The sequence below is a fragment of the Meriones unguiculatus genome, chromosome 12 (genome assembly GCF_030254825.1).
Source record: "Meriones unguiculatus strain TT.TT164.6M chromosome 12, Bangor_MerUng_6.1, whole genome shotgun sequence".
NCBI lineage: Eukaryota > Metazoa > Chordata > Mammalia > Rodentia > Muridae > Meriones > Meriones unguiculatus.
In genome coordinates, this window is record NC_083360.1 from 77,904,804 (window position 1) to 77,931,430 (window position 26,627).

General features: G+C 43.4%; 1 protein-coding gene across 8 annotated transcripts in view; it reads left to right on the forward strand.

Annotated features, from left to right (window-relative positions):
- Positions 1-24,784, forward strand: part of Atg4c (autophagy related 4C cysteine peptidase) — a 79,076-nt gene extending 54,292 nt beyond the window's left edge. For 2 of the 8 annotated variants that reach the window (XM_060365948.1, XM_021655554.2), the window contains one exon: positions 2,708-3,366. In XM_060365948.1, the coding sequence (XP_060221931.1) occupies positions 2,708-2,875 (168 nt within the window). In that variant the 3' untranslated portion in view covers positions 2,876-3,366. Of the gene's footprint in view, positions 1-2,707; positions 3,367-16,951; positions 17,962-24,070; positions 24,107-24,508 lie in introns of those variants that run through there. The other 6 variants (XM_060365943.1, XM_060365944.1, XM_060365945.1 and 3 more) reach the window with 6 other exon arrangements.
- Positions 24,785-26,627: the final 1,843 nt, after the last annotated feature.

Sequence of the window (26,627 nt, forward strand, 5' to 3'; positions counted from 1 at the left end):
AGAAAACCCTCTCTGCCATGCCCGTTCATCCTCTGTCCTCTACTATTGTTTATACCGTGCCATCGTTTTGCCTTTGCCAAAAGGTCGAATAGCAGAGACCATCAAGTATGGAGCCTCTTTAGACTGACCCTTTCCACATGGCAACAAGCACTTGGAGTTTTTACATGTATTTTGATAACTCATTTCTTTTCAGCACAGAAAACGTTCCATGTTCTGGATTACCACAGTTTATGTGTTTTCTTATTGAAGAAACAACAACAGCATCTTGATTACATCCAAGTCCAAGTTTTGACACTTTAAAAAAATCTGCTATAAACATATATATGTAGGGTTTTTGTTTTTATTTTATGCATATGAATGCTTCTCTGCATGGATGTATGTGTGCCTCACGTGTTCCTGGCACCTGTGGAGGTGAAAGGGTGTTGGAACCTGTGAAACTTGAGTTAAAGGTGGTTGAAGATGCCTTGTGGGAGCTGGGAGCTGAGCTAGGATCTTCTGCAAGAACAGCCAGTGCTCTTAACTGCTGATTCACCTCTCCAACCCCGTGCTGCAGGCTTTATGTGGACATTAAATTTTAATTTGGGGAAAATTTTTTAATTTTATGTGTATAGGAGTTTTTCCTTACAGGTGTACCCAACAGAAGGCAGAAAGAGGGCATCCTATCTGGCACTGGAGTTATAGATGGTTTTGAGCTACTATGTGGGTGCTGGGAATTGAATCCTGGTCCTCTGGAAGAGCAGCCAGTGCTCTTAACTGCTGAGCCCCCTGGATAAATCTTTAGTATACTTCTTATTTGCGAGTCTTTAGTATTATTTAAAATAAATTCAGAAAGATTTGTCACTGATAGTTCTCAAAGCTAGAATCTACAGGTTTATTTAGGAGGCCTTAGATTGCAGGAAATTGCACTTTGTAAGTTTTCTTTCTGACTTTTTCCCTGGGGTGCATATTTAACTCTGATAATTGACGAGCATCTTGGTCATAGCTAACACACTCAGTGACTCTTTTCTGATCTCGAAAGGAAGGTTGGAAGATTCTAAAGTTAGCTGTGCTATGCCGATCTGAAAGCAGAGTGATATGGATGCTTACCCATCGGATACAGGACTTTAGAAGTGGCATGAGATGGATGTGAAATGACAGGCAGGTCTGGCGTATACCCCAGCTGCTGGCTGGTGGAAGATGATTCCTCAGATGCCAACCCTTTCCGCCTCTTGTTCTTTATTTTCCATGTTTTTTGTCCTTCTCTTCGTCTTTTTTTTTTTTTTTTTTTTTTTTTTGTAGAAGGTAAATCAAATAAATTACAGCAACATTTAAATTAGAAGCCTGATATGAATTATAAAATCTGGTTTCATCAACTGTAATGTTTTTAGGATTTGGTTGTGTTAAAAATGGTTTTAAAAATGTGCTTTATGTTAAGTGTCTCGTTGAGATGTTTTTAACATTGTTTCTTTTGCCATAGCTACCTATTTAAGCCATGTTTCAAGAGCGTCAACAGATGTCATATGTGCATGCTTGCATGCATGCATGCGTGTTCGATAAATCTACAGGTGACAGCAAACCGTATTTAACTGACGATTAGCGATGTGTGTTTGTATGGCGGATATTCCCTCAGCCTTTGTGTATAACTTGAATTTCACGGTGTTTCAGTGGCGCTTATTGACAACAAAATTTTGATTTCTGCTGGGCATATTGGCACATGCCTGTAACCCCAGCATTCGGGAGGCAGAGGCAGGGTCATTGTGAAGTTGGAGCCAGTCTGGAGACAGAGTATAGAATTTATTTAACAGAAAGTTTTAAATTATTCGATGTACACTCGAACACGAACTTTATGTAACAGTTGCAGGTTTCCCGTGAGGTTTTAGGGGCTGCTTTCTTCGTAAGGAGGCAATGTGTCATGATTGTACAGGAGACCACCCTTTTGTGCTGACTGGGTTAAAGCAGAAATAGTTCAGGCAAAATTTTTAGTGTAGGAATCTTTGGAAAGACCAAACCCATTTCTTCGTTTTTATGTCATTTTTAAATGTGAGTATGCTTATGCTGTTGTATACACGTGGAAGTCAGAGGACAACTCGTGGGAACGAATTCTCTTTCCATGGGTGCCTGGCACTGAACTCAGGTCTCCCGGCTTCGTGGCCTGTGTCTTTATCCACTGAGCCATCTCACTGGCCCTCGATATATATATATTTTTTTCTTTTTAGAAGAGCTTCAAATTATTGCTTTTAGTCTTTTAAAAACAATTCTCTGAAGTAGGGGAATTGGCTGACTTAGGCTGTCTCCTAGGTGAGAAGGGAGACTGGTTTGCCCAAGGTCTCTTTGAGGTAGTTGAGGTAAGACTGGACCCCTGACTTGGTGCCTCACCGCTTTTATGTGTGCCACCTTCTCAAGCAATCTCTGACAACGTTTCACCACCATTTTGTCACATTCTTGTCACTTGCAAAAAGAAAGAAGATAAATGGGAGTTAGTTCTGGAGCTAGAAGACCGTGGGAGCCCTTGGGGTGGAGAGGACGGGTCATCTGGCTGTGTTTTCCTGGGTAAGCCTTGTGATGAGCCTCAGGTCTGCACGCAGGACAGTGAAAACAATAGCACTGGAGGAATGGAAGTGAGAGAGATGGACAAGGCAAGGTCGGGGCTAAAGCATCTAGTTTTGTCACATGGCCCTACTATGCACTGTGGCACTGAATGAGTGATTCATTGTGCTGCTTCTTCCAGATGTTGAAAATTTCCTCCAAGGAGAAATATCCATTATTTACTTTTGTAAACGGCCACTCCAGAGACTTTGATTTTACGTCTACGGCACCCAGTGAAGAAGACCTTTTCTCGGAAGATGAAAAGAAAAACTTCAAAAGGTTTAGCACGGAAGAGTTTGTCCTGCTTTGAGGATGAAAACGTGCATGCCTGTGGGAAGAGCTTGAGCACGGCAGAGCCGAGGAGAGGCACGAGCGAGCTGGAGGTCGCTTGCGATCAGGTCCTAACTGCGCATGCCCCTAACAGCGCACGTTTGAAAACACCCAAACGGTAAAGGTATTTTTCTGAAATGCGTGGACGGCTCTTGCTTTCCAGTGATACATAACAAGTGATTCTGGCTGTATTCCTGTTTCCCAAAGATGAGCTAACGAAACACTGACTTATCGGCGAGCATTTCGGGCCCCAGCATTTTCTACCTGAGCCCACGGGTCCCCTGAAGGTTTTGGGATATAAGGTCCCCCAAAGATTCGGATCTCACCAAATTACTTTAAACACCTCACTTTGTATTAATGACAGGAGACCAGAGACTGGATCTTCAGAACCACCCAGCTTCCTGCTGTTAATGTAACCTGAGGATGCTTTGGGCTTATGTATCTGGATAATAAACCGGACATGTAAAATTATGTGAGCAGGATTTTAAGGCAATACTTAACCAAAATGATCTCATAGCAGCTACTCTTTATGTTGCATAACCTTCTGTGAGGAATGAATATGAAGTATTGGTTTTTCCTTCCTTCCTTCCTTCCTTCCTTCCTTCCTTCCTTCCTTCCTTCCTTCCTTCCTTCCTTCCTTCTTTTTCTTTCAGGACTGGGTGGGTATTGAACCCAGGGTTTTGTACATGATAGACAGGTCAGTGTTCTACCTCTGAGCTGTCCTAAAGTGTTGATTTTTCCCCATGTATTTGAAAGTTAAGTTGTCAGTAGTATCTATATTTATTTTAATTAGGTAAAGAAAATTACAGAATTGTTGTGTTTTTGTTTTTTTTTTTCACATCTCAAAGGTGAAATTTTATGGAAATCTAATGTTTTCCTCAAATTTTCAGTCTGAAGATAAAAGCCAAGAAAAATATGGATGCTTTCTGATTTTGCTGTTTGTATAAAGTGATGTCATGGTATTTTGGAGCTAAGACTTTTTACAGGTTAAATCTGCCTTAAGTATGTTGTGAGTTTACTTAAAGACCAACTTGTGATATAAAAATATAAAAGTCATTACCAAACCAGGACTATGAAACAAATACTTTAATTAAAAACATGAGAACAAAAAAAAAAGTTTTTGTTTTGGTTTTAATGTTGGGATTATTTTAATTCTCTTATTGAAAAAGCCGTCATCGCAGATGAATTCTCTCTCCAATGAGTGGAGGTGATGCTGTTTCTCGGGAAGCAGGTTTGTTAACTGTGTAACGAAGCTTCTGTATTTCAGTGTGGAGTGATGGCTTACAAAGAAGCAGAAGTTAGTACCATGGGTAGACATCCACCTCCCTCACCAGAGAATCCCTTTTACACCGTTACATGTAAAGCCAAAACAGAGGGTGGGAGGCAGCCTCAGAAAGCCTGAAGAAAAAACAGGTTTGACATTTCCCAGTGAGGATGGTTTACTGAATTGAAGCAGTCTAAAACCTAAATTTTCCCTTTGCCCTAGATCAATCTGGACAAATTAAGTTCGATACTCATTTTCCTAGAATGTCAAAGCAGTATAAAAGTAAGAAGCCAAGAATGTGCTGGATTTTATGTGCTTTGGTCCTCTGGTCTCTTAAAGCTCCCAGCAGCCGCAGGATTGGACAAGCGAGTGCTCCATGTGGACTGACTGGAGTGTTCCCGTGTAAGAACTGTATAAAAGCTTGCTGCAGAAGAACCTCATTACGCTCCCAGCTCGTTACAGATATTATCATAGAGTAGGATATTTTACCTGGACTGTGATAAGGAGAGAGGAGGTAGCATCTTCTGTTTCAGAGTATTGTGTAGTCAAAACAAACAAATCTTACAACACAATCACCTACCTGGAGTAAATCACCTCCCTGGACTGGGAGTAAATGTGTAGAATCAGAAACTTTGAGCACAATAGTACGCATCTCGAGTGGATTCAGTAGCGTGTAGGGGCGACTGGGCATGTGGGTGGAAATTCAGAGGGATGGGTTTATCTGGGTTACCGGCTGCTAAACCCTCCTCTGAGGACCAGCTGAAGCTCGGATACTCTTTCACTAGGGAAGCAGCTGCTGAACTGTTGTTGGGGTCAGAGAGAAGGGCTGTACGTCCCAGCCTCACACTTTGCTTTGAACACAGACTTAAAGTTCTGCAAGGCAGGAAGCACTGATGTGGAAGATGGCATGCCTGTGCGCTCATGTAACCTAGCACTGCTGGAGGTGGAGACAGGAGGATTGCTGGGGCTTGTTGGCTAGCCGAGATGGCAAGCTCCAGGTTCGATGAGAAGCCCTGTCTTGAGAATATGGCTGAGAGTGATAGGTAGAACTGTGATGTCCTCCTTTGGCCTTTGCATGTGTATGCTCAGGGTAGCCCCCCCCCCCCCCCCAGTACACGAGAAAAGCTGTTCCTCGGAAAGGTAAGGGATTCTTAATTTCCACAAAAATAAAAGCTGTCTCTTCCCCCAGAGCCATGCTGGGCAGCTCCAGAGGCGGTAGGCTCAGAGCCTCCCAGCTTGTATGTTTACCTACAGCTTGCCTTCCAGTTAGTAATGTCCAGCTCGGTTTGCTTGCACTACAATACAGCAAATGAGTGCAGGGAGACTAGGTCTGTTTGGGAAGGCCTGCTGTCAAGAGTGATTTTAGAACAGGGGTTCTAGTGGGGAGACAGAGCACAGACACATTTCCATTAGTTACTCCCACCTTTTGCCGCCGAAATAGGTTGCTTTCGTGGTTCTGTAGGTCACGTACATGTAATCCTTGAAGCATGCCCACTGGTTGGATTTGGGTTTTTATTTGATTAGTCTGTTTCTTGGTGAAGAGGGCCACCACACATTCAGCCTTTCATGTTTTAATTTATGTAGCAGCGTTATTGTGACCTCTGGCCTGCATGGTGCTCATTCCCGTGACCTGTGACCTCTGACCTGTGACCTGTGGCTGCTTTCTTAGCCATAACCCTTTTGGCTGTTAGCCCATGTCTCCACTGAGAGACACTCCTATTTTTGCATAGAATTTGCCCCTATAAAGACTTGACACAATTGAATGTGAAGGGACTGAATAGTAGATATTTTAAAATAATAGTTGAAGATTTAAAATATTATAAAAGAGAATTTAAAATATTTAATAATATTTGGAGCTCAAATTATTTTTAATCATATAGGCCTGACATGATCTTGATATAGCTATAACTCATTCTCTCCTTATTCTCTTGTTCAGTGGAACATATACTTGTCTACTTTAGAGTAGACATACATTCACCTGAGCATTTCACAGAGGCCGATTATTTCTGTCTGTACATTAATTAAATTTATGAGATCTGCATTTCTTACCAGCAGGTTTATTACTTTTATTTTTCTGTCTTCATGACCTAGTTACAAAATAACTGGTAATAAAATAAAAAAATTGTGTAGTCTGTTATTTAAGGTAGCTGCGGTGGGGTGCGGGGCCTGCGGGCATAGGACATGACTGGATTCTATATCTAATGTGCATCTAAGTTCCAGATGAGTATATTTATTGTATTCCTCTGTGTTAGCAATGTATTACTATAACAAAATACCTGGAGTAGTCAGCTTAAAAAGTGGGAAGGCCTATTTTAGCTCATAGTTTGGGAGGTTTCTGTTCATAGTCAGTTGGCCCTATGGCTTTTTAGCCTGTGGTAAGGTAGGCACATCAGGACAGGAGTGCCTGGTGGGGTAAAAAGAAGGGAGGAAGGTCAGGTCACAGTATCCCCTCCCAGGGTAATTCCTCTCCACTAGACCCCACCTCCTAAAGATTTTACTGCCTCCCAGTGGTAGCTGGAACCAAGGCTTTAACACTTGGCCTACCGGGGCCGCTTATCCAACCAGAGTGTTAGCACAGGGATGTGAAACAGCATCTCACAGCTCACTGTTGGTTTTCCTTTTTAAAATAATCCCCTCCCACCTGTCTGTTCATCTCTGTCCCTCTTTCCTTTAGACAGGTTTTCATGGTGTTGCCCTGGCTGACCTGGAGCTGGCTGTGTGGAGCAGGTTGGCCTGGAATACAGATCTGCCTGCCTCTGCCTCAAGTGCTGGGATTAAATGTGTGAGACACTATTGCCTGGTTTAAACCACAGCTTTTTTTTTTTGAGGTTTAATTTGTATATTGACACTCATTTTTTTTTTTACTGTCCTATTCTGTAGGTTTAAAGTTTTTGTTAGGGCTGTGTGTGTATTTTTGTGTGTGTGTACACCCGCATGTGTGTGTTGTATGTGTGTATACCTGCATGTGTGTGTGATCATGTGACCACCATTGTACATGTGTAGAAGTCAGAGGACAACTTGCAGGAGTTTGTCCTTCCTTCTGTCTTGTGAGTTCTAGGGATGGGACTCAGGCAGTCAGCCTTGGTGGCCCCTAGCCACCTCACTGGCCACCTGCTTTTGTTTTGATGCAGTCACAGAGCTGTGCAATGGCTGACATTGGGATGAGCCGGCATGTTTGTTACCCTGAGAAAGAGCTCGGTGCCTGCCTACCATTACTGCCCTCCGGCCCTTCACCTCTCACTTCCAGCCCTGAAGCCACTGATTCACCTTGTATGATTTACCTCCTCTGGGCATTTCTTCTGACTTCTTCATTTAGTACGACATTTTTTACATGCTCACCTACTTCATTCTTTTTGTGACTGGATAGTATTCTAGTAGATTGCAAAAATCACATTTTGCTTCTCTCTGAACTGACCGACATTTGTATTATTTTATATATTTTTGTCTCTGTGACTCAGGTGTGACGGCCAGCCATGTCCATGATTTTATATGGGCATATATTTTTGATCCTCCTGGGAATATGCTTAGGAGTTTAGGTTGGTAATTATGTGGAGAAATTGATGGTTAACTATTTGAAGAGCTACCAACACGCTCCTCAGAGTAGGGATCCTTCCAGTTTTCCCTCTTCTTCACCCACCTTGATTTTCCCAGTTAACAATGGTGTTGGGCATCTTGCCATTCGCTTTACTGTTTTCACACCCCACAGAAGCTGTTCAAGTTGATTGCTCCTTTCTAAGTCTGGTAATTTTGTCATCATATTATTGGGTTGTAGGGATTTCTTTCCATGGTCTGGTCTAAGCTACTTGTCAGTTGTATGATTCTTGGATTTCTTCTCACAATCTGTGGATTTTCTTACTTTTGTGATAAAGGTTTCTGTCCGTAGTCCACTGGCTCTATTTGCTTTCGGTCCTGTGGTAGAAGGAGAGCACACAGTAGTTCTAATTTTAACCTAAGTCTAATTTCTCTGTTTTCTGTCCAACCCTCCGTGTGTTTGTGCTCTTGGAGTCACATCTGAGAAGCCATTTTTTAAATCTATGATTAAAAAGAGCAGTTCCTGTATTTCCTTCTAAGAGTGCTACAGTTTTAGTTCCCACACTGCGTTCATTTTGAGCTGATTTTGCGTATCCTTTAAAGCACACACCTGGATTTGCCCTTGTGCCTCTGGCTCTCTAGCTGTCCGAGCGCCACTGTTGAAAAGACTGACCCTCCTCCTGTTGAATGGTGTTTGAGTGGTTGCTGAAAATCGGTTGACCATCAATATAAAGATTTGGTTCTGAAGCCTCAGTTGAGTGCTGGGGGTGGGGTGGGGTGGGGTGGGGTGGGGGTGGGGGCGGGGTTTGGAAACCTGGGCACACACTACATTGCTGGGCTGCAGGGTCCTGGGCTATCAAGTCCACTCTGTCTTCACTGCTCTAACTCTGCTAGAAAATTTTAAATTAGAAAGTCAGGTCTCCAGCCTATTTTCTATTTTTTTTTTTTTTTAAGATTACTCATGTTCTTTCTTGCTTCCTTTATTGTTTCTCCACCCCACCCCACCCCCCGCTCTCCTGGCTCCCGCTCCCCTTCTCCTCTACCCCTTCTGTCTCACGTCTTACTATGTAACCTCTGTTGGTTTAGAACATGCTAACGTGATACAGGTGCCTGTTTCTGCTTCAGTGGAGTGCTGTATTAGAGCTGTGCCCTGCCATACCCAGCCACCTTGACAGTTTCAGAGTTTAGGATTTTTGTCTGTTTCTGCCAAAATTTCCTCAGTTTTTCAATATCGATTTTCAAAACATATTGTTATTATTGAACTTTTTCATAACATTAAACTGATGCTGAACACTAAAGGTAGATAGAAAGTAAAACGTATTACATAAGAACATCACATTTGCCAGAACCAAGCTTCACAAATGTTGTTTTATTAATTTACTTGGTGCTATTAGTTTGGTTAAAAAGAAAAGAAATCGTCATGAGTAGGGAAACAAGGCATTTGGTTATTTTGCTAAGCTTTCAACGTTCCACTGTAGAGACGACAGAGAACTTAAGGTCCCACTGGCTTCTTCAGTTGTCACTTCACATGGGCTGTGAGCAAGTTGTTTAACAGGCATTGACTGAAATAATAGCAACTGCAGAAACAGGTACAGTTACAGCCAGGGATGTGTGAAGTGAGCGAGGAGAATGCCTGGCCCATGCGGATCAATAAGTGCTGAAGATGTTGTCAACATGTGTTAATCTCTGTCTTAAGTTTGAAAAGGACTTAAGAGATATGTTTTGAACTGGTGTTGGAATACAAGCATTAGAAATTTACTTAAGGGTGGAGAATATACACACAAAACTGTAATGCATGATAGAACCCCCCCCCAAAAAAAAAGTCATATTAGGGGGCTGGAGACGATGGCTCTGAGGTTGAGGGTGCCCAGCATTCTTGCATAGGACCAGAGTTTGCTCCCAGCACCCACATTAACAGATGACTCACAACAGCTTGTAACCCTGGCTCTGGGATCTGATGCCCCCCCATCCTTTTGGCCTCCATGGTCACTTCACCCACAGTCATCTCCCACTTATAAATAGACACAATTAAACAAATAAAATAAAAAAAAATTTTTTTAAGTACTATGAGTGCCACACAGGGCCTCTGAAAGACTCTACTCAGCAGGATATTGAAGCAGATGCTGAGACTCAGCCAAACTTTGGGCAGAGTGCAGGGAATCTTATGAAATGAGGGGGAGATAGTAAGAGCTGGAGAGGACAGGAGCTCTGCAAGGAGAGAGACAGAACCAAAATATCTGGGCCCAGGGATCTTTTCTGAGACTGATACTCTAACCAAGGACCATGCATGGAGATAACCTAGAACCCCTGCACAGATGTAGCCCATGGCAGCTCAGTCTCCAAATGGGCTCCCTAATAAGGGGAACAGGAACTGTCTCTGATATGAACTCAGCAGCTGGCTCTTTGATCACCTCCCCCTGAAGGGGGAGCAGCCTTACCAGTCCTCAAAAGAAGACAAAGAAGCCAGTCCTGATGAGACCTGATAGGCTAGGGTCAGATGGAAGGGGAGGTCCTATCAGTGGACTTGGAGAGGGGCATGGGAGGAGAAGAAGGAGGGAGGGTGAGATTGGGAGGGGATGAGGGAGAGCACCACAGCTGGGATACAAAGTGAATAAATTGTAATTTTTTTTTTTAAAGTACTATAAATGCCATGGTCATGGTCCATAGTTTCCAAACGAAAGTGGGGTTGGGAAAGGAGCCATCCTCTAGGAACTTTTGAGGTGCCTGTGGCTGCTTTTACACTGGCTGGGGAGGCATTAGTAAGTGGTGATGATCAAAACACGGCAGTGACATGCTGATATGTGTTGACGACCGAGGCTTGTGAGGCCCAGGCTGAACTGTGTGCCTAGGTGGATGCCTGGAAGAAGGCAGGGAAGGAAGGACACTGTGAAGGAGGAACTTGATAGAAATCAGAACCGAGGTTTAGTCTTTCCACCTGAATCCAGGAAGATTTAAAACTTCTCTGTGAAGTCGCTTACCCAGGAATAAATCTGTAGATTCTGTGGACATACTTACTGGATTTATATAGGGCTGAGAAAGTACAGGTCACTTAATGCATTTCATTCCTAACCCGATGAACCTCTGACCAGACCTCAGGGATCCGTGAGCTCGGAGGGGAAGCTTGCATCTGTATCTCCACTAACGCGCAGTTAAACGTAGAATTTCTTTCATCTTTGTTTCATTTTGTGAATTTCTATATCAGGGCATAGGGGCCCCCTATGAGACTGTTTCTCCAACCAAGGATCATGTATAGGATATAACTTAGAACCCCTGCTCGGATGTAGCCCATGGTAGCTCAGTAACCAAGTGGGTTACCCTAGTAAGGAGAACAGGAACTATTTCTGACGTGAACTCAACGACTGTCTCCTTTACCTCCCCCCACCCCCGAGGGAGGAACAGTCTTGCTAGGCCACAGAGGAGGACATGGCAGCCAGTCCTGAAGATACCTGATAAGCTAGGGTCAGATGGAAGGGGAGGAGGACCTCCCCTAGCAGTGGACTTGGAAAGGGTCAGGGAAAAGATGAGGGAGGGAATGAGAGAGGGGGCTATGGCTGGGATACAAAGTAAATAACCTGTGATTAATATAAAAAAATAAAATTAAAAGACAAATAAGAAAAAAATCCCCGTGGAAAATGTTTTTTTGAGCAAAAGAAGAAAAAGAAAAAGAAACAATAGCCATGCTGTAAGCTCAAGCATGAACAGTTAGGTAAGTCATGTAAACCAAACAAAAAGAATCAAAAGCAAAGCACAGTGTTACCAGCCGTAGGTATAACCTTGCCACAGATGGGAATCAGATGTTTTCATGTCATAGTTAATGAAGATATTTTGAAATGATTACATATCTTTGAAATTATGGTAGGGCTTGTTGCATGGATTTATTAATGTGCTGTTGAAGAAGCACATTTTTTTTTGTACCATACATCACATTCCAAAAACATTTTAGTAACTTCCCCTTAATTTATTTTCATTTGAATTTAAATGTTTTCTGAGGCATCCCATAGCTTTTACCACACATGCAAAGGAGTTACTATAAAGCAGTTTTGAGAAGTAGATGCCGTTGAAAGTGACAGGAAGAGTAGAATTCAGGCTGGCGTCTAGATCTGGGGGTCGTGGTGGATGGTACAGATGGCATGAGTGCCACAGGAAAGAGCACGGAGTGATGGCAGAGCCAGCATCTGGAAATGGGTGTGCAAAGCTGTGCTCACCGGAAGGGCTCTCTTTGATATGCTCGGGAGAGAGTTAGTATCCTCAGACAATGGGAAAGTTGGAGTCAGTGTGGAGAGAGAGAATGTGAGGGATGACAGTGATGGCGGCTGCCGTGTACCGTGGGTTATAAAACACACCCCCAGTCCATTCTTCAGTTCCTTCTTCACCCCGGGAAGCAGATCTCTTCATCATCTCCATTTTTACAGATGGGGAAAAAATTGAGTGTCAAATGCCTGGTTATTTGCAGACCTGGGGTTTGTCCTGATCCCACGGCTGATTCTGGGTGTCCCCTCGCCATATGGAGTTAGATGTTCCAAAAGGGACACCGGGGAGATCTGGAGGAAGTGGCCCGTGGGTGGTGGAGGACAACTGGGGCAGACTGGGTGAAGAGAGTGTGGTAGAGAAAAGTCTTGGATTTAAGCTCGGGGAGCACCCTGGGATAAAGACCCAGGCAGTGTATCTGGAGGGCTGCGGTGGATGGAAGGGCTGAGGAGCACCGGGCAGGACTGCTTCTCTTCGGGGGGCACTGAGGAGCCAGGCCCTGTTTTGGGAGAGTGAGCTATACGCTAAGGGGGACATTTCCATCCCGTGCCCCCCCCTCTCCCCGCTTCTATAGCTCGTCCTGCCCACCCTGAGGTGAGGAGCCTGAGCCTGGCAGCCTCATGAAGAAACATTTGTGCTCTCTCTTCTTTGGCTGCCTCTCAGACCCCGATGTTCCAGACACTGCGAACGGGAAAGACCTTTTGTTACTGTACAGAGTGAGAGAAACACCCAGTGGCACAAAACAGACCCAGGGCTTTGCAAAATATAGCAAGTTCATGTCTTCTAATATGTTAAGTTATTTGGCCTTCCCAGTTGAAGTAGCAATTTGTTGTTTTCATGCTAATACAAATTCTTGTATTAATAGGAGCATGGCCCTGGGTTTCTTCATCCGCCTGGGAAAAAATTACTTGTTTGATGGTAAACAAAGAACAGAAGAACCGATTCACTGTCCTCGTTTAAAAAAAGATGTTATGAAGCAATAGTGGAGTCATTTTAATTGTGGCCGTCTAACACTTGCAATGAGTAAGGTCATTTGTGTTCTGTTTTTAGGAAATGAAGTATTGAAGAGTACATAGTACATTAGAAATGCAAAACATGAGCACATGTTCTCAGGATTTTGTCAGGGTTACATGAAAGAGCACTTGTGTCGGGATGCCCAGCTCTAAGGGTATTCTCTGTTTCAGCTTGTATTTACAGAGATGTATGAATATTTGATTAATGAGTCATGGTCTCTGGAGAAATTTAATAACTGTACTGCTGTACAAAGCCAGGCCCTTAGCTGTTAACACAGATGCCAATAGTGTCATCAACACTGAGACCCCTTCTGAATCTAATATATTCCGTGGAGTGAATTCCTTGCTTAGAAAAAGGATCTTTGAGAGGCATTCAGTTATCTGTTTTGAACTTTGTTGAGTTGGAAGACCGAGGTTTGTAAAGATTTTTCCAGTGCACTAGAAAAACTTCGAAACGACGTTTGTATTTTAATGATTACTTTCCCCAAGAATTAGTTGTAATAAAAATCTCTTCAAGATTATCTATTAGAAATTCAGTTGACTTGTTGTCTTCGTCTTTTAAAAATACCCACAAAAAGAAGGAATGCGAGGCATATATCTGATGTAGGTATGTAGATTTGATGTCTGTTTGAAAGCCACGATCTGACTTCATCACTAAAATAATGAAATGATTTTGCGGGGCAGTCATTGGTGGCTGCTGTATCCTTTCTCCACCCTTCTGCCCCCATCCCCTTTTCTGTTTTGTTTTAAATGGCTGTGGAGAGATCAATTCTAACTTTCAAAGTTTGGAAGGTATTTTAGTGATGTTACCTCAGTTTAACTGCTCAAGTAACAGGGAGAAATGTCAAAAAAAGATAAATTCAGTGTGGGAGCTTTTGCTGGAAGCTGTAACCTCGGGTTAGAATTATCCATGCTATGCAGAATTTCCTGCGACACCTCTCCTTAGGGCCACAATGCATTATAGCAGACGTGTAATGAAGCCGCTATAAAGTCTCTGGTAATTAAGGGGGATTTGACAGTAATTGCAACAGTGAATCAACTTAATTATTACCTGCTTCAAAGAGAGCTAACCTGATGTTATAATCTAACCTTTTCTACTTTTAAAATGGGAGATTAAACAAGTATATGTAGCATTTAAGAATTAAATGTGTTGGCATAGAGTTGTATTAATATACTTCTAATATACATTTTAATGCCTGTATACATATCAAATTCTGAAGAGTTAGTATTTGGCTCTCTGTGATCTATTGAAATTATTTGATGTGCTCTGGAAGTGGAACCAAACTCACATCTCTTATTCAAATCAGCTTCCTCCCAAGCTACAGACCCTGCCCACCACAAAATCAAGGATATGTTCTTAATATTTTTATCTTACAAGGGAAAGGAACACTGAGACTGTAATAATTGTTGGTTTTCGGTAGAGTATCCTTTAGAATCTTAAAAACTCATTACAGCCACAAGCATACCAAAGGCGAAGCTTTAGAATTATCTGGAAGAGCAGTCAGAACATCTAACCTCAGAGCAAGAGCAAGACACTCACATTTCAGCCCGAATTAGGCCCGTGGAGATGCTGAAAAATGTCCTTTCTACTCTTTCTCTTGCTGCTTGTAGAAATAGGAGGGGGAAAGGATGACAAAGCCAGCCTGGCTGTGATACAAATTCATGTCATCTATGTGTTCTTGGCTACCTAGAAAATGTGGTTCCTACCAGTTGTATGTGTGGCTCAGCCTCCTCGCTACAAATTTTCTCAGTGCCCTAATTTTATTTCTCCCTGTGAGCCCGAGCTTCCTTCTTGTCTTCATTGGCTTTAACTTTGCTAGTAGCCATGTTAACTACAAGGAAAGCAATTAAAATTAGAAAAAGTCTGCTCCGTGGTAGTTTTACCTTGGAGCACCAGTGTTTTTGTTTGGTTTTGTGTGATTGTATGGAGAGACCAAATGAACTGGCTCATGGGTCTGGGGATAATGCACCAGACACAAGTTTGGAGCTGGAACAGGATCACCCTTCAGTGGGTGCTCACAACACCGGGGTGTGATTTTTGTGGACATGAACCAGAGGTGAGTCTTCACACTAGCCGGGATCATGTGGTTTTGATCATGGATCTTCCGGTGTGTTCCGAAGTCAACTTGAGTTCCTTGAAGAAAGCTTGGGATGATGTGCTGCAACCTCGTTTTCTGATTTTGCAGAGAACGCAGGTTTGGTACCCAGCGCCTTCTTGGTGGCTCACAACCACCTGTAACTCCACTTTCAGGGACTCTAATACCGTACATCCTAGCTTCTGTGGGCATCAGGTGTGCCCCTGGTACACATGCATACGTGTAGGCAAAACTCTGGGGCGAATAAAAAAATCTTCGTGATACTGGCCACATTTTCTCTTAATGTGAGAGACAAATAAATAAGGTAAATAATAGAGTGATGAAAGAGGGACTGATATGAAATCTGAGTTTGATTGGTCCCTGGCTGACCTACAGCAAAGTTAAGCTGTTTACAACCTCGCTCACTTTTACTTCTTTTCAAACTCAGTCACAACAACTCCACAAAGTCTCTTAAAGCCCAAGGTCTCTGGTTCTGTAAGAAAACTTTTGCAAAGCCAGCTGCCAAGGCAGCAGCTCTGACAAGCCCCACTTCCAAAACTACGTCGTCTTAGTAGTGGCCAGAGGAGGTGAAAAGATACAAAGCTTAAACCAAGCGATTTCTGCGAGATCAAAAGTGTAACAACACCGTCGTGACGAGAGGGTGGGGAACTTGGCCAGGATAAGAACCTTTCCTTAGACATCGCGTCTGTGACCTCGGGAGAGAGAAATGACTCAAACAGGCTCCTGCTCTGCTGAAGCTCACATCTGATTGTTTAATTGTACAGCCAATTTCGTAATTATCTAGTTTGGTCCGCGCTGGCTGCTCTGGGCACGGTATTGAGTACTTACTCTCCAGGCACTTTGCACACACACACACACACACACACACACACACACACACACACACACGTCATGTTCTGCTATGAAGGGGAGTCTACACTTTCTGGGCAAGAACACGGAAGCTCAGGGTAAGAGGACTGCCCAAGAGTACCTGGCTGGCGAGGGACCCATGCAGAATTCAGTCCCACATCTGGTGACCAAGTTTTTCTGGAATTAATGAACTGCAGCGTTCCTTTTCTAGAATACCGGTGAATGTTTTGCTGAGACACCCTTGAAATTCAAAGTCACTTCCAGTGTCCGAGTTTTCAGTGTCAGACATAGCACGGGAATAAGTGACTTACGAAGCTATCACCCTTTTTTTCAGTTCCTGCCAGGTCTTTCCCAAGAGCAAAGTGTGTCCGAGCTTGCCGTGAACTTTTAGAGACCTCACGGTAGAGACATCGTTCCTGGATGTTCTTGTAGCACAGGGGAAGACAAAGGATCGTGGTTATGCTTTCTCTCAGGAAGCATCTTACACAGTCGTCTCGGGTTTTGAATATTAGATTATTAGAGCTAAAATATTAGATTAAGGATCTATTCATTTCTGCGTTTGGGCACCAGAGAAGGAGTTTTGGATTCATATCAAGGTGATCACATGAGAGATAGATTAGGGTAGCCTGAAAAACAATGACAAGTCTAAAAGGCGGCAGAGTTTTAAAGGGCTTTTTACAATTATAACCCAATCAGGCCCCAAAGATACAATTACTTGTGGAAGCTATGCTCCCGTATATGACAGGGAGGCTGTTATGGTCTAATTTGGTTGTGTAGCTCACAGAAAATTCATCTTAATGAGTTTAGTGTCCGGGGCTGGGGAGATGGCTCAGGAATTAGGAGCACTTGCTGTTCTTGCAGGGGACACAGGTTAGGTTCCCAGCACCCTCACGGTGGCTCACAGCCACCTGTAACTCCACTTGAGGGAATCTAATATCTCCTAGCTCCCGTGGGCACCAGGTACACACGCGTATGTGTAGACAAAACTCCAAAGCAAATAAAGAAATAAATCCTTAAGAAAGAGCTGAGTTTTGCTCTCCTTTCCTCCGCCACAGTGCTCCATCCACCTGGACGCCCTGACTTCCCATGAGACTCTTCAGAGTCCAGCGATTCCTGGCCAAGAAACAAAGAGACAAAAGCAAAACCGTCCTACTCCTCAGTGGATTCGGATGAAAACTGGAAACGAAACCAGGGAGAACTCCAAGAGAAGACACTGGAGAACAAAGCTGGGTCTGTGAGGATTCACACGATGACAAGAGTGAGGGTTTACAGTGAATCATGGTCCTCAGTCGATCCTGGCAGATGGAGTTCAACATATTTGTTTGTTTTTGTTTTTCTCTGTGTAGCGTTGGCTGTCCTGGACTCTCACTGTAGACCAGGCTAGCCTCAAACTCAGAGATCCACCTGCCTCTGCCTCCCCAAGTGCTAGGTTTACAGTGCTGTGCGTCACCGCAAGCACCTGCTGTTTAGCGTTTTTAACCTGGAGACCTGGCCGTGTTTACGTTGGGCATGTGGTTTGCCCAGTAGTGAGACGTAGAACCTTCCAAAACGGCAACAACAGCAAATGCTGTAGTTTTTGTTTGACAGTTTTAATATAACTAGCACAAATAGCCACCATTTGCTTTAGAAAAAGTCTACTCTTTTTAAGTAAATTGGCTCAAAGCAGATGTCATTCTTGTTTCAGAAACTGTTTTGCCTTGTTATTCAGTTGAAGCATGGATGTAGCGTTGGAGGGCTGAGGGATGCTACGTGGAGAGAAAATAGCGAGCCCACAGAACAGTGAATTTAAGCATCTTTTCAAAAGCATTTCCGCCCTCCTCCCTTCCAATTTAGCTCTCGGCTTCCTGTTTTTATTGGGTTCCTATTTCAAGAGGCAAAGGAAGATGGTTGTTGGTTTCCCCCGCCACTACACTTTCAAAAGGAGTGTGGAATTTGAGAAAGAATGGAAGTTTTGATTGCTGTGAAACAAATCTCACCCAAATTCATTTTCTTTTTTCTTTAAAATATCCATGACAGTATGAGGACATCTATATTTTTGGACTAAATTAAAGTATAATTTAATTTATTAGAGTATCACATATTGCATAATTTCCAAACGCATTAGCTACTCCTTGTAAACATACGGCACACTAGTGAAGGAGGGTAAAAGTTTGGGAGTACCCAGCTCTAGTCTCCCAAGCTTACTGTCCTCACTTTAGAAGAATTTGCTACTCTCTCATGTGATTCTGTGGTCTGGTTGGGCTCCTCTGCTGCGGTCACTTATTCAGCTGTCTTCCTTGGGGAGCCGGGGTGGTGGTGGTGGTGGTGGTGGTGGTGGTACTTGAAGTTGTAAAATGGTCTATCCTCATTCAGGACCATTCCCCAAGTGACCTGTCCTTAGCTAATCTAAATCTAATTCAGCATGGCAGTTGGCTCTTAAAAACCAAACCAAAACAACAACAACAAAAAACCCACCAAAACAGTAGCCTCAGGCCTTTTAAAGGTTTGGGCTAGGCTAAGCATGATGTCTCTTTTGTTATAAAACAGTTTGGAAAAAAATTCTAAAGGGTAGCCTAGACTCATAAGGGAACAGGCAGCATTTATTGTCAGGAGAAGTGGCCATCTTTAATCTACTAACGTCTCTATTTTAGGGGACCTTAATGTTTGTTTTTACAACAGTGTTTTAACTTTCTTGACTCTTCGCTGTCCACATAACATACTCAACAAATGGCAGCATCTCTTTAGCAAAAGCAAGAGTGTTTTTCCTCAGTTTCCCTCAAAGTCTCAGATATACTTTACTCAGAAAAAGCACTTGTATTATGACTTCATGAAGCCCCGATTTCAGAGATCACAAAGGATCCCTAATAGATAGGGTAGAGTTTCTCACCTCTTTTCCTTTCAGGTGTGTAAAAATGAGTCTCGAAGTCCTAGGAAATTTAAATTTCAAAATAAAAAGAAACATGAGCACATGATTACACCAGAAAAAAAAAAAAAGAATTTGGCTGGGAATTTAGATGGGTAATTTCATTCTGCAAAAAGACCCTATCCATTTTCTCCTTGGCTGCTTAATTCTCATTTCTCTATTAGAGTCTGAATTTAGAGTCATCTCCGAGCAGGTCCTGCTCTGCCAAAACAGCAGGAAGTGCCAAGCTGCCGGAGCCACGATGGCCAGCCAATCTGACATGGAGGCATTGTTAAAACAGGAGTGAGGCTCAGCTTTGAATTCCCTAAACTTTTTTTTTTTTTTTTTTGTAAATACTTACAAAGGATTTACACACCGGCACCATGCTGGCTTTTCTCTGAAAATGCAGTCGTTGCTCAGCCAAGCTGAAAGCCGGCACGCAGACAATGGTGGGAACCGAATTATGGGATGGACTGCGCTGTAAAGACAGCGATGTGTTTCCGAATCCCCCTTTCCCCCCCGAAGGCGGCAGCAGAATCACCAAAGAGGCGCTTCCTCCCCCCCCTTCCCCCCCAAATGAGGTACAGCAGTTCATCATGTCAGCCTCCGCCACGGAGGGTTAAGGCTATGGGGCTTCTCGCTGTCAGGAGCAAGGATTTCATCTTGGGGCCCCTCAGGCCATATGGAGGAAGCCTAAAAAGTTCATTCTGCCATTTCCATCGTCTGGCGTCTGGTCTCCATTTACCCAGTATCCTCTTGACCAGCCTTGTAACCAAAATCACGTTCATGTTCAGGAAATTAGCATCCCGAGACTTTCCTTCGATTTGATAAGAGAAAAACTCTAGTTCGAATTCAAATAAATTTACTAACAGAAATATAAAAAGGACTGGCCTATTCTAACATGGAAAATTTAATACCTGTCTAAAAACTTAAGAGAACTGGCTTTTCCAATCTAGATTCATTCTGTGAAAAAAATTTGAAATTATTTCTGGGGAGCATAAACTTATTATAGAGGCAAGATTGTGAAGGAAAAACAACAACAACACATAAACAATTCTTGGGTGGGGTTACAATGTTGAGACTCTGTCCACAGCTCCTGTAGACTCCAGCCCTCAATTCAGATTTTGCACACAGTAATTGTTTCATTGTAGATCTCTTTTGTGTCTCTTTTTGGAATTGCTACATTGTCTATAAATATTTAGCGATAATGCATGGTTGGGTTGTATTTACCCCTGTAGTTCTGTATTACAAATGCATCTGCTGAAATGAAAAGTGGCCACATTTTCACTCGCGCTTAATTAAATGCCAAAATTTATCTACATTAACAACAAAGTAGTGAAATTTATTGATCAATTCACATGATGTAAGTTGACGAATGGCTTAAGCAATTTCCATAATTTTCTACACGTGTTAAAATTTGTAATGAAAAAGAACAGTATATTCACATTAAATGAGAGCTGAGAGGGAGGCTTTGTCCCAGGGCCAGGGCCCTGGAGCGGGGTAGGTTGGTCTCCCTGCCCTGTCCAGGCTTGCTGTTTGAGCCGTGTACAGATGGGCCTCTGACAGTCCTACAGCTGTTCTCCTAATTGTCCATTAAGTGTTCTATTGATTCTCTGATTCAAAGTACATGTCTTTCAGCTCAGGCTATCCTGTGAAGTGGCAGACACATCCCTTGTAGAATGACAGAGCTGCTGGAAAGCTAAAAATGTGCTCTGCCAGTTTCAATTGAGGGCGCTGCTTTGAAAGAGAAGGCTTGGTTAAAGGTGCTCTGTGATCGAGGGTTAGGCTGTATTTTCTAAACTTTTAGCATCAATCAATTAAAGGAGCAGCAGCACGGAGAGTTTTAATTCCTGGTTAAGGGTGTACAGATTACACCTGGCTGATGCATGCTTGGGCTAGGGGATCAGTGTCAGCTGCAGCTCAGAGGGCTGGGCTTGTCTGCAGATGGTCCCCGATGCACCCTACATGCACGGTCATTTTCATGTCACCTGCAAGTTCGATTTTAGCGCTTAATAAAAAAAAAAGATAATCTTCGATCCCGGGTTATGCCGGGTTATGCTTCTTCAGAATCTGCTCTCTTTAATCCTGAAAGTAAGAGATAAGATGCATATCAGTTGCAAGGCCCATCCATCTTCAGAGGAACGAGGAGGCCTGGGTAGAAGCGTGAAGGTTCTTCAGGTTCCGAAGGGGCTCGCTGATCTAACATTTCCGGTCCACAATTAGCTTAGCACTCAATCTCATTTTATGCAGCGGACCTCAAGCAAAGGGCTGCTCTCTTTAGGGTTTCTCAGGGTGTCGTCGATAGGGTGTTGTCGATAGAGACCAGGTTTTAGGCCTGGAACGCTGAAACAAAGCTCTTATCACCCCACCCCCAACACACACACACACACACACACACACACACACACACACACACACTTATGGTTTAGGTTGCTCTGAATAGCATTTGCTTTCTTAATGAGAGGACACAGCCTAATGTTTTTATCATCTGAGTTTAGCTTAATTACCTTACAGCACGACATTTCATTGGAAACAGTCTTGTTACCTAGTGATCTTTCATCTGTAAATGAGATGAACAGACAACATTTGTTGCCGCCTGTGCCTCATTAATTTAATTAGGAGCAACCCCCATGGCCTTCATTACGGTTGAGGTTCTCTGGTGTGATTTTTAACTCTTGAAGAAGTTTTGACATTTATCTAAATTTTTGAAAGGCAGAAAAAGACTATCAAACACACTTAGGTGTGTTTTGTGTAGTAAGGATATTTAAATGTGTAAAGAGGAGAAGCAGAGACAATATGAAGGAAAATCACTTTAAAGGAAGACCTAACTAAAAGCTGTTTCTCACAATTTCTTCTTTAAATTTCATCCGTTTCATCTGTTCGTCTTCTTACAATGGCCTCTTTTGAACAATGCCCGCTCTTCTTCTCCGGTTGTTTTTGCTGGGTAGAGGTGCATTGTCCTTTTGCAGAGTGCTATGTGAAGTATGGCTCTTCTGACCCTGGCCGTCTTGGTCCTGTATCCCTACACTGCAGCATGAGAAGCCAGCCGTAAGCTAGCTGCAGAACTGACCAAGCAGGGGCCCAGAGTGTCAGAACTTCCGGTGTTTTCACCGGTACCACCTCTAGGGTTTGGAAGTAGAAGTTGTTGGGTCTATTTGGCTTCAAAACATTTTGTTTTAAAATTTAGAAAAGTATGTGAGCAAATGAAATATCATGAGGTGTACTACAGGAAGTAAGCCAGGCCAGGGATTTACGAAGTTTTAGAAGGTGGCCACTTCAGTGGAAAGCCCCCTTACCAAAGGGTGATGAATTCCCCCTGTCTGCTCTCCTTTGGAAAACAAGTAAAAAAATCCATTTCAAGCACTGTAATACAGTATATATTGATACCTGCAAAATATTATGTGAATCTACTTAGACGCCAGCACTTTCAGTTACACCGTTAGCCAGTTTTTAAAGAAGATTTTTAGAAGCTTTCAACTGTAGACTTTTGTCGTGTTGAATGAACTTCAGCTCCACTAAATTTTAAGTAAATTTGTGATGACTGAGCAATATACATTGGCTGAGCTAGAATCCAATAACCCACAGGACAAATTAATTTTCAACAAAAAGGGCAGAAACCTCAAGTGCCATGAGTATATGGAGTCTCATTCTTTCTCTCTGGAGCCATTTTTGCAAATCACTACAGCTATTCATAATCTAAATCAGTCTCCTTTAGCGGCAGAAAGATCTTTTCTCATGACAAAACAGAAGATGACATTCATTAGTGCTAAGTTGCGTAAGCTACCTTAAATTTATTGGTGCTCTTCCACTTAGCTGGGTAAGGATTCCTTTGTCTGCTGCTATAGGGAAATTTCAGCTCTACTACTTAAAAAATATCAATTGTCACTTTTATCAGAACTTTTGGCAGTTTACTTTATTTTAGAAGTAAAACTGGTGGTTAAGGTTTTAAGACTTCCAATGGGCGTTGTTTCAATCATCTTTAATAGGTGTCTAGGATGGTAACGTGATTATGTTTAAGCTCTGTACTGCACAGAAAAAAATTCCTTATTTCCACCCATGTACTGCTGAGGAGGTGCTGTGAATAGAGCTCATTTTGGCCACTAGATTTCATAGAGAAGCAGATTCCAGGCATGGCTGCCTAAAGAAGGGCCATTTTTGGGGCAAGCTTAGAAGCCGAAATCACCAACATCTAGAAGCTTTGAGATTTGCTTTCCTTTTGATACAAAGTCCCGCTATGCAGCCTTGGCTGACCGGAACTCACTCTGTAGACCAGGCTGACCTCGAACTCACAGAGATCCACCTACTTCTGCCTTCCGAGTGCTGGGACTGAAGGGGTGCCACCATGCCCAGCTCGCCTGGAAGTTTTTAACAAGTAGAATTAGCTGCTCAAGCCAAGCCTGGTGGACTGCGCATTACCAACCAGTTAAGGTTCCTTCAAGGAGAGAGTTGATTGCAGAAATTACTCGTGATTTCTTTTCCCAGAATTAGCCGCAGCTCCACCTGGGCTGAGGGTTCTGATCTTTGCTGATGTTTTGTTCAGGTTTAGTATTCATCTGATTGCGCCTCCCCTGCCCCCCCATATAATCACCATTTTTATAAAGAGCAGCTCTCTACTCTCCCAAATCTAAGGTATTTCTTTAAAATCAGAGTTGTTAAGGATGCTGTTTTCCTATGATGCAGGCACAGTGAACTATGCCACCCTTCCACACTAAGGGAGGAAACTGTCTTTTTGTTGGGTGGGAGATGGCCTCATGATTTAGGCCAGCTGGTCTGGAACTTGCTGTACAGCCTATGACAGACATGAACTCAGAATCCCCTTTCCTCAGCTTCCTAATGCTGGCATCACAGTGCATACCATCATAACCAGCTTACAATTATTGAATAGGAAGGAGGACCTAATACCTTGGTAATAGGACACAGAATTTTTTTTTTTTCTGCCAGGAGATGAATGACCACATCAAAGCTGCATATTAGATATTTGTTCAGGACAAAACATTTAGTGCATGTCCACAAGACAGGGCTGCACTTGAAATGTGACTGGCTCATCTTGAGGAGGCGCTTGTGCCCCCAGCACCAATCATTACAGCCCACACAACTGAGCCACACTTGTGCACCATACTCTGTAAGCACATAACATCCTCTAGGAGCAGAATTTGAACCTGTGTCTTGTAACCAGCTGTACAGCAGACTGTGCTGAGAGCAGGGACAGACAGAATTCTGGTATAATAGTTTAGGAACATCCCGGGGACTTCCCTGACATCCGGCTGACTTCCGGTTTTTCTCATTTTCCCAGGCAAGGGAGCATTTTGGAGTTGCACAAGCCTGCCAGGCAAGCCCTTGCTGTGTGATCTGTGCGAGCTACTTGTGTTCCTGTGCCTCCCCTTCTTCTCTAGGAAATAGTCTGTGTTGGTCATGAATATTTGTTGGCAATGCTAACAAGTATTCTTATTCTTCATGTTAACCTGCTTCTCAAGATTCTGTGTGGAATAAGTGCAGTGATAATTCTTAGGGTTTTGTTTTGTTTTATTTGTTTGCTTGGCTTTTACTTGGCCCGCCAGGGCTGCATTGCTTCATCCCTCCTTCCTGTATACTTTCTGGCTTGTAAGCTACCCTGGTACTGGCTTTCCTCCTCCTGTCCTCCTCATGCTCACTTTCTCCTTCCCTCTGTAAATGTGAGGTGCTCTGGATTCCATACTTAGGATTTTCTTTCCTCTGTGATGATTTCTTCCAGGCTCGAAGCTGCGAAGATTGTCTTTCCAGTCGCCACCCCCAAGGTAAGAACTCCAGCTTGGATGCATCCCAGGAACTGTAGCAGCTCCCCGATCGCATATCGGGTAGCATCTGGAACTCAAGAATGGTGAGGAACTTTGACGACGAATAACTGCATTTCCGAAGACTGTAAATGCTGTAACAGAGCCATGTGGGGAGTCGTAGAGGTGCCAAAGAGGAAGAAACAATGAACTCTGGAAGATGGTGTGGGCTGTGGAGGAGTTCTTGTGGCTGTCTTTAAAATAAACTTAAAAAATAAAAAGGCTATGCCCAGACAAAAACCATTATCTGAAAATAGACAAAGAAGATTCCCCTGACACACTCCATTTTGGAAGGTAGAGACTGGGGGAGGCAAAAAAGGTATGTTAGACAGTGAGAAGAGTATTTGAAAAGAAAGACATAGCTGGACATGGTAGTGCACCGTTAGTCTCAGCACTCAGGAGGCAGAGGCCCTTGTCAGTTCCAGGCCAGCCTAGTCTTCATATTAAGTCCCAGGACAGCCAGAGCTACATAGTGAGACCCTGTCTCAAAAATCAAACAAGCAAGTGAGGGAAATTACTCATAATTCGGCATCGTAGGAGCACAGGGCGTGTGTGTGTGTTGATGGGAGTGGGTACATATGTGAGAAGTTAGAGAACACAAGCCCTGGGCTCTCCATGCATCGAGAGCTGGTACTGTTTTATGTGGCCAGTTGGGTTGCTATTTAAGAAGGAGCATGGCTCTGTAGTGACTGTGCTCTCTGAAGTGACTGTGCCTACCCTGCTGGCACTAACCTGGAGTGTGCAGGCATACTAGAAGTTTGAGAAGCATCTGGGTGACATGACAGCCTGCGCTGAGGCAGGGGATACAGAGGTGGAAATGAGGAAAGGGCTTCTGGGACATTCTTGAGACTCAGGCAAAACCAGTCTGATTGATTATATCTGGGAGGATGAGGAGGCTAAGCCTTGTTCGCACCATAAAAGTTCATTTTCCGTCTTTAGGTCTAAATAATTTGGAGTTTTGTCATTTGCTGAGAAGGGACATTCATTTTAAGAGGAGAAACTAGGGCAGGACTTTCCAGCTCACAGGCCAGTGCAGGGCAGAGCTCTCTCCCCAGATCTGAGTGGTTGTTCAGGACAAGGTTTAAGACAATCTTGGAAGTCAAATTTAGTCCAATGTCAGAGCCATTTCTAGAGGTTCTTGAATGGACAGCAAGTCCCCATTTGAAGTCCACCTTCAGTTATAGAGAACATGACACCTGGCTGGGCCTCACCCTGGTGCTGTAAGTTCTGCCTCACGCCCAGCCTTCTGTCTTGGGGAACCGTGAAAGTCTTATTCAGGAAGTAAAGGTGGCCTTTGTGACTTGCCAGGTCGCTCCAGCTGAGCTGTCTCCTAAGAAATGGTTTCTGGACTCTGTATCCGCTTGTTCATACTTCTTGAACATTTTTTTTTAAATACAAGTGTTAGGCAGCGGTAGCACACACCTTTAACACCAGCATTTGATATCTCTGTGAGTTCAAGGGCAGCCTGGTCTACAGAGGGAGTTCTAGGACAGCCAGGGCTACACAGAGAAACTTTGTCTCAAAATGAGAAAAACAAAAACATAAAAGGTGCTTTGTTTCTCAGCACTTAAATGGTACACAGTCTGTAGCCACCAAACCCCAAACCACATTTTTTTTAATCCTTTAGTCCTGCTCAGTTCAATTGGCTTTTATATATGGTGAACACACTTTTATATATGGCGCTCTTAAGTTCATCGCCTTGAGCTCTCAGACCTGCAATTTGTCTGCTAAGCAAGTTTACTGTCAAGACTCAGGATGATCCTGTCAACCCTTTTTGTGTCTCCTGAAAACTGGACAAACTCTAATTGTATCTGTTTGTACTCTTTTCTTGTCTTAACCTTTTCCGGCTCTCAGAGCAGTTCAGGCACTTTGATGACGTGCTTGGCTGCAGCCGCTGACATGGCCCACAATCTATTGCCCTTTGGCCTGTGCCATTGCTGCCAGCATTTCTGCTGTGAGTCTCTGGGCTGACTTGGATACTTGGCTGTATTTTGGGTTTGTCGCTTCGGTCTCAGGTTGCTGTTTATCCCACCGTTCATT